The sequence below is a fragment of the Physella acuta genome, unplaced genomic scaffold (assembly GCF_028476545.2).
Source record: "Physella acuta isolate Inbredline_101_S28 unplaced genomic scaffold, ASM2847654v3 ptg000012l, whole genome shotgun sequence".
Classification (NCBI taxonomy): Eukaryota; Metazoa; Mollusca; class Gastropoda; family Physidae; genus Physella; species Physella acuta.
The window spans coordinates 1,072,226-1,081,130 of NW_026731532.1; the positions used below are offsets into that span (position 1 = coordinate 1,072,226).

The window sequence follows — 8,905 nt, forward strand, 5'->3', positions numbered from 1 at the left end:
GTTGGGATAGCACTTCCAATGCTATCGAGCTATAGAAATTTAAAGGATCTTAGAATAAGATTTATGAGATTTAAGGAAATATAAGAAGATTACAGAAGCCCTTCCGGTAACCGGAAATAGCTATAATGTTGACAGAAATCTATAAATAGGGGCTAATATATATATATATATATATATATATATATATATATATATATATATATATATATATATATATATATATATATATATATATAACTGAAACGTTTTTGTAGTTAGCGGTATTTAGAAAACCGAAATAGAGTAACGTAGTACTTTCGGAGAAAGGAGCTTACTTGAAAATTGAGAGTAATCACATTATAAGATGATTAAAGTATATATGAAATTTCGTCTACCTAACATAATAAAGTGCAGCCGAAACCTTCGCATACAATCTAACACTTTTTTCGAGTTATCGGCTTTGTCAAAATCTCTATTGCGATGTTTTGAACAATTACAATTCTTCCTCTATACTCCTTATACCTAAAGTAAAATAAATATTTAAAAAGAATTCTAACTAAAAATATTTCAGATTTTCGTTTGGCTTCACATTTCCCTAAAGGGAGGTGCGGATATATGTATGCGCACGTGTATGCATATGCGTAGAAGTATGGGTATGCGTATGTCTATGTTCATAAGCATAAGCATGTGTATGTGAAGGTGCACTTACGAGTTTAGTTGTATGTATGGGCTAATGCTTATGTGTATGTGTATGTGTTCACGTATGCTTATGACTATGTGTATGCGTTAGCGTATGTGTATGTGTATTTGTATTGTAAGCAGTTACGGATACGGGTCCAATCGCTTTGTTATTTAGTTTCTTGTTACAAATTTATTATTTGAAATCTCGAATTAATAAATAAAAATGTGATAAACTTTATACATGTATGTAAATTGAATATATATAAACACATAGTTTCTTTTTATGTCGCAAAGGCAATATAAAACTTCATTGATTCGGATATTTATTGTTTAACATTACCGTGATATATGTTTGCACATTTATATAAAAAGGAGCGAAGTCAGCTTTATTTTCTACAACGTTTTCGGTAAGTACATATTCTACTAATTACCGTCTTCTGATATATATATATATATATATATATATATATATATATATATATATATATATATATATATATATATATATATATATATATATAATATATATATATATAATATATATTTACATGTTTGAATATTTTTGTTTGTTTGTCCGTTTGGTTACAATAGAAAATCTGCACTATGTGTAGAGCTGTAAAATAGTATTTAGGTAGAGAACAATTTTTTATTTTCAGACAGACTGTTAATCACAAATTTATTTAAAGGCGTTAGTTAATTTATTGATTTATTCATCGTTTGATTAACCACATTAATTATAAAAGTTCAGAACATTGATTTTACTTATAGTGAATAGTGAATAGTGACTCTAGACTCACGGAGAAAACTCGGCTTAATCAAATCAGTTGTAGAATCTATATAATTCAATCTAGATCAAAATAATAAATAGTTTCTATACTAAACTATTTCAGACATACATTATTTTATATAAATCTTTGTTTGTTTAGCTATGGAATTGGTTAATTTAAGACAAAATTTAATTTTAAAGATATTAGATTAAGGGCCTATTCGCGTAAATCAAGTTTCATAAGCAGACTCAATGTATTACCATATAGCACAAAAAAACGTCATTGACATCACGAGTCTAGATAGCTAATATGTTAGTGTAATAGGCTTCCATTCGGGTGCCACGGGTTCTAGACACATCATGTCAATGTTAACAAATATACATTTTTTTTAAGATGTGAATGATAAAGTTTTCTATCTGAACTTGGAGGGATACAGGCCAGTTGAAGTAGAGTTCATCTGTTTCTTTTTCCTCAGCATATGAATGGATAGGGTGGTCACAGCCATGCTCGGCCGGAATCATTTTTGTAAACGATAAAAACATGTTGTCTGAGACTTGGCGGGACACTGGGCAGGTGAAGTAGAGTTGAGTAGGTCACCTGTGACGTCAGTATATGAAGGGATAATGTGGTCAGACCCATGCTCAGCCGAAATCGGTGTTTTTAAAAGATAAAAAAAACGTCATTTTGAATGTGGGGGTCTGGTTATTTTGTGATGATAAGTGACTGACGTGATGTCATTTATGGATGACCCTCGAAACCCACAGTTATCTAACTAGATAACGGATAGTCTAGTATATATATATATATATACATATATATATATATATATATATATATATATATATATATATATATATATATATATATATATATATATATGCATATATACAGCTTTATTTAAATATGTGCATGTATTTATATATGTATGTATTTAACATAATTCCTAGGCCATTTTTAAATTGTTATTTTTTGTCTCTAACTACTTTAGTCGAAACAGTCGTGTTCAAAATGCTGCTTCCCGCCATCAGAGGCGCTGTATTTGTTGTGGTTTTTTTCGGGACTCTACAGGCTACAACTTCTTGTAATATTTTACAAGCTCTGACTGTTTGCTACCTGTAGGTGACTTTAACTTAAAATAATGATTGGAAATTCATTTGAATGACTGTACATTGTTTTCGTTATTTAGACAATATCCATTTGTTTTAGGTAATTTCGCAAATAATCTCATTTTGTTTGAAGTTGTATATTAATAATCTTTTAAAGACAAACTTATAAATATCATCATATGTATATAATTTAAATATCAATATGCATAAAGAATGACTTTATTGTTAAATTTTCTAAAGCTATTAATAAACTTTTAATTAAATTCTTCAAACAGCGGAAATGCAGCCTGCAGAGACTGTTGTGCTCCTGATAATGGACATTGCATAGTTAGTTTTACACCACCACTTCCTATAATTCCTCATTTTCCAATACCCATTCCAGTTCCATTTTTGTTTTGTAAATGTGAAGCGACATCGACGACTAGCACTACTACAACAAGCACTACATCAACGACCAGTACTACTACAACAAGCACTACATCATCGTCAAGTACTACACCAACCACAAGTTCCACACCAATTTCTAGTACCACACCAACATCAAGTACCACACCAACCACAAGTACCACACTAACCTCAAGTACCACACCAACCACAAGTACCACACTAACCTCAAGTACCACACCAACCTCTAGTACCACACCAACCTCTAGTACCAGACCAACCTCTAGTACCACACCAACATCAAGTACCACACCAACCTCTAGTACCACACCAATTTCTAGTACCACACCAACCTCAAGTACCACACCAATTTCAAGTACCACACAAACCTCTAGTACCACACCAATTTCAAGTACCACACAAACCTCTAGTACCACACCAATTTCTAGTACCACACCAACATCAAGTACCACACCAACCACAAGTACCACACCAACCTCAAGTACCACACCAACCTCAAGTACCACACCAACCTCTAGTACCACACCAACCTCAAGTACCACACCATCCCCTACCACTACACCAGGCACAAGCACATCATCACCAACGCCCAGAACGTATACAACAGAACCGACCACGACATACAGTGGTGACGACTCGCTCGATGCGCTAGAATGGCCGAATGAAGCTTTAGACGCTCTGGATTCGGACCTTATTTTTGACACCATCGTCAGAGTAGAAATGACAGAACAGTGTGTTGTGTAGGTTAACTTTTATTATCTACTACGTAGCTCACCGTGTCTTTTTGTTTGTCTGTCTGTGGACGTGTGGCAGAGCTTGTAAATCTGTTTCGATCCACCATTTTACTACAGTGATTTCTTTCTAAATGTCTAGGAAAAGTAGTCTCCAGTGACAACGCAAGAATATCGAAGTTTAAGTAATGCATTAAAAGTTAATTTAAAGATTACTATTTTCAATAAAAAAAAAGGTAGAGATAACTGAATGAGCGATCGCTCGATGATGTGCGTGTAGACTTTCACATCTCAAGTCCTAACGTTTTTATAATTTTTTTTTAATATGGTTTAGTTTTTGAGCACTGAATGAAGCAATGACTTTCGATTTTTTAAACAATAATTCAATATTTTTGAAATACTGATTAAAAGAAGTTAATAAAAAGCAGAGGCGTAGCGACGCCTCCCGGCGCCCGGGGCGAACTTTCAGTTTGGCGCCCCCCATATATATATATATATATATATATATATATATATATATATATATATACATATATATATATATATATATATATATATATATATATATATATATATATATGCGTGTGTGTTTGTGTGTGCGACAGTCTGGAAAAAAATTAACAATTACACTGATTGTCGTTCCCTAAAACTTCACTGGACGCCAATCAAATTCCCCTTAAGATGCCGAAACGAATAAAAAGTAGAAAATCAAAAGAGCTTAGAACATTGGGCTCCATCGAACCCGAGAGGTTCGTTAATTCAGTCTTAGGGCTTCCGCGGAGGTCAAGACACACACCCGACTCATAGGATTCACGATCGGATTTTGTAATTGTGGACGATACAACTATTAAGGAGGGTTCAGTGATTGCGCATATCAAGTAAGAACCACTGCTTTAGAGTGTAATTTGTAGAAGGTGCAAGCCTTATTTGGTCTACTTTTGGTCGTGTTTTTAGAACAATTTCGATAATAGTAGGCCAATATTGCAATTTTGAATAATCAGTTAGGTTGAACAAAGTAATAATCAGTACAATATACTAATTTTCTTCTCTCTTACAATGTTGGCAACGAGTGTCGCTTCCCATCCACCCGCTCCGTCAGTCTGCTATTTTACTGATCGGATAGCGATACAAGAATCCGTTATATTTATTTCTCTGTAATGCAGTGATCCAGGCAAGATGTAATGCAATCAAGTAAAAGTATCTGATCTATCACGATCAAGTTAAGAGAATCGTAAGAATCGTACAAAGAACTAGTCGCGTTATTGCTTAGCAAAACTGGGTAGTGAAATCGTCCATTAAAGTGTTAATACAATTGATTTCTTTTCTAAGTGTTAAAAGAGTAGAAATCCTGCGATTTTTGTTAGTGAAAAAGCGCCCCTCCATCTTGGGCAAAAATGGTAGAGCGGATTTTAAACGCCACTAACTCTTTTTATGTTACACAATCGTAAAATACGCTTTAGTTCAATGGGTTTCTTTTCTGAGAGATATCAGTTATTTATTCTTTAATCCGGTGTGAATTTTTTCGATTTTAGTCTTCGAAAAAGCGCCCCCCCCCCTCCTCATCTAGGAAAGGTGGAAAGCGGTTTTTCCAGTCACTGTTTCTTAAAGATATACGTTTTACAGTTACACAATCAAGGTAGAAAACAGTTAAATCAGTATGCAAAGGCTCTTAGCCGTTAAATTTCTTTACTGTGACTGTTTATAATTCAAAACTGCAGCTTAAAATTAGCTTTTATTTTTTTTTCTACCCTTTTTGGCGCCCCCCTTAGGGTCGGCGCCCGGGGCGGCCGCCCTCCCCGCCCTCCCCTAGCTACGCCTCTGATAAAAAGTCTGTGACAATTTAAGCGCAATTTCCTTATGTTATCTAAAAATAGATATGGGGTGCGTTAAAGCTAGGAGAACGATCGGTTTGTAGGTGTTTATGTAATTTAAAAATTTTTTTTGTGACCGAACGAAATATTTTTGAAAACTTTCTTCGGCATTATTGTTTTAAATTATGGCAGGAATCGATTTGTAAATGTTTCAAGTCGCTAAGTGGTCTGGTTGCCGAGATATGGGCAAAAAACTGCAGTTTTTCGAGTTTTTTTTTTGGCTTTTCCGGGAAATCCAGGAAGGAATTCCGGGAATTTTTTTGGCCTATGTTCATCCTCGGAACTTGCTTAACATATTTGTTTTTTGAACTAGTCCTCGATATTGCTTCGTTGAGGAGGAGATATGACTTAAAGCTGCGGACACACATCCACACATCCATCCAGAAATGACGAGTTAATAATCGCAATCCCCCAGTATGGAAATTACGCTAAAAAAACCGTCCCATAAAAGATTATTGTATGCAGTTTTGGTCAAAGTTAGTGCTAGAAGGTTTAAGGTTACAGTGATGTGTCGGCCCTAGGATGTGACATTATCGTTACACCACGGTTGTAACCATGTAACCAGCTTATATAATTAATTTTAAATAGATCTATACTTTATGTCTTAGGTATTTTAATAGTAGTCTACTTGAATTTCCCAGTTCAACAACGTACAGTGACACAGTTATCTTTCCTGATTGCGATGAGTTTTGTGTAGGTCATAACTACACGCGCGGAACTTGTGATGTAGCTGTCTACGACAATACCACAAACACCATTAGGGCCATCTGTATCTGCGTGCCCCTTATACCTGTCAGTACAACACCTGCAACGCCATCTGACCAAAACACTACAGCAGCAGATACGCGATACTACACCTTACAATCAACTGAACCTTTGTGCCAGCCGTAAGTATTTCTAGAAGTAGATCCTCGCTTTTTTTAATACAGATAAAATATGCTAATGTAACTTTATGCATGAGATTATGGATCATTACTGTACAGAATCAAGCTTACAAAATTTTTTTTTTTTTACTTAGAAACAATTAGATATATCATTCTGTCCATTTACGTTGCTTTTTAGTAGATTATTGAGGGGTCGGCGTGGTCGAGTCGGTAAAGCTCATGGTTGCTATACCGAAAAGTCTCGAGTTCGAACCCTCGGGCAGATGAGGCTCGTTAGGAGAGACAACTCCAAAATTAAACAACTGCTGCCTTGTAGTTTGTTCTTGGTTGGACAAAGCCTATGGAAGGCTGAAAGCGGAGTCAATGGCCTCAATGGCGCATAACCAGTTGACACGTAACGCTTAATTGTGTTGGAGGCGTGGTCGAGTCGGCAAAAAGCTCATGGTTGATTAATTCGAACGAGGCTCAAGTTGCCGAAAGTACAGGCCACTATGCTTCCGGCTGATCTCGCTATCCCTTCATATTCAAAGGTCAAGAAACATATGAGCTCTACTTCATTTGCTCTAAGAGTCGATAAGTCTGTAGAATATTCCTAACATTTTCACGTCTACAGGTACAATGAATCCAACTCGGAAGTGGAATGGCCTTGCTGTAACAAGCACTGTCAAGCCAACGGCGACTCCATAGGAATCTGTGTCATGTTGCTCAATAACTTGGACATGGAGTCAAGTTGGTTTTGCGTGTGTTTCGGGGCAGATAATCCAACCACGACGGTTGAACCTGCTTTTCGCATCCCACAAGCACTTCAAGCCAAGACTGGGAATCTTAGTAGGAAGTAAAGAACTAATGAAATCATGAATGCTGTAAGTATTTTCTCACAGGCTCAGGCATATAGGCCAGGGACGGATGGGGAGAACATATGCTATAGTTACCAGAGGGGTAGCAACTCTTTCCGACGCCCTGGGCGAACTATCAAATATGCGTCACATCGGCGACCCCCCCCCCCCCCCACTATTTCACAAATCAATATCCATTGGTAGTTATTATTATGTCGTCAGAAAATTGAAAACAGTTTAGTTTTCAATTATTCTTACCCCGTTTATCGCCCCCTTAGGGTCTTTGCCCGCGGCGGCCACCCCACCCACCATGAACTATTTACGCCTCTGGTAGTTACGTATATCTAGTAAACTTCAATTTGTAATTAGTTGTCAAAACTATTTCCTAGTTCGTTTTGTAGATGCTGTGGATATTTGTAAAGGTGAGTGGGTCTTAGCCTATGTAGTTTACTATTGAGTGAATGATAATTGAACCACCAACACAGCATTAGATCTAGTTCTACCGTCTTTTAAATCCACGCGCAATCAAGTCTTTGTCCGAGAAATTTTTAGTAACATGTGGTGGTTTCAGATTCTTAAAAAGTCAGGGATAGTTTAGATTTTACATTATAATAATTTCGTTTCTTTTCAGGTTATTTTGTAGCAGAAGATGGTAAACACAAATCTCGGAATTTGAAGTTTACCTTTAAAATTTTATTCTTCAAATAAAGATAACACCTTCAAGCAGTGATACAAATCTTTCTTTTAATTTAATAATATTTAGGTATTCAATTATAAATATCAGCTGTAATTTGAATATAATTTTTTTAGCATTGTACGTGAAAAAAGAAAATCCACCAACAAAAAAATGGGGTTGGCTGTTAAGCAAGCAATAACTGAAGTTAAAATCACTTCAGCAAATTTTTCTTTTAAAATGTAACTAATGTTAACAATAATAAGACTCATGTTCAAATATCGGTTTACCTATCGCTAAAAGATTTATGTATATCGAAAGTATGCTAAATTTAGTGAGCGTAATTTAATCAGACATGTATCGAAATCATATGGGCCATATATCATTGATTGCCAGATAGAAACGCAAGGTAAAATGCGAAACACAAAATTGTTCAAGTTCAAACTGTTTAAATTAATACAGATTTACTTTGTCGTATTTCGTGAAAAAAATTATTTATTACATTCTATTTTACATATTAGCGTCTTTAAATTATTAATTTAAAAAAAAAGATTATTATGCGCAATTAATCGTTGTGGGGAATTTTTTAATGAAGTACAACTACAAAATTGTTATTATATGCAATTAAGCAACATGTAGTGTTAAATATGGGGTAAACATCACGGGCGTGGTGACAACGGATCCTTGAAATTGGAAACACTTTTCATAAAATTACACATGGCAGGAGATAAAAAATTGAAGAAAAAGTTACCTGTACAGTATAATATGAAAAAAAAAAAATTAAGGCCACTTGTTAATTAACATAACCAGATTTTAATCATAGTGAGAGGTTTCTTGAAATACTCAGAGATAAATTTCACATTTCTTGACGCCAAATTTGTGAGAGAAAGAATTTACACAGTTCATACATTCTTAATGTTAAATACACTGATGTAATGAAATACTTGAAATAAGTAATATAGAAGGATCAAG

General features: G+C 35.0%; 1 protein-coding gene across 1 annotated transcript; it reads left to right on the forward strand.

Annotated features, from left to right (window-relative positions):
• The first annotated feature begins 2,813 nt into the window (after positions 1-2,813).
• On the forward strand, positions 2,814-7,914 carry LOC131934737 (uncharacterized). Its single transcript, XM_059290849.1, has 5 exons — positions 2,814-2,860; positions 3,313-3,678; positions 6,182-6,427; positions 7,038-7,287; positions 7,892-7,914. Exons 1-4 carry the CDS (start codon positions 2,814-2,816, stop codon positions 7,261-7,263), a joined length of 885 nt encoding a protein of 294 aa, XP_059146832.1. The 3' UTR covers positions 7,264-7,287; positions 7,892-7,914.
• Positions 7,915-8,905: the final 991 nt, after the last annotated feature.

Bases quoted from the DNA above. Each gene is read 5' to 3' on its own strand.
- LOC131934737 (XM_059290849.1), top strand. From the start codon at position 2,814: ATGCAGCCTGCAGAGACTGTTGTGCTCCTGATAATGGACATTGCATA. The intron at 2,861-3,312 runs GTTAGTTTTACA...ACAAACCTCTAG, and splicing joins CTGATAATGGACATTGCATA to TACCACACCAATTTCAAGTA. The intron at 6,428-7,037 runs GTAAGTATTTCT...TCACGTCTACAG, and splicing joins ACTGAACCTTTGTGCCAGCC to GTACAATGAATCCAACTCGG.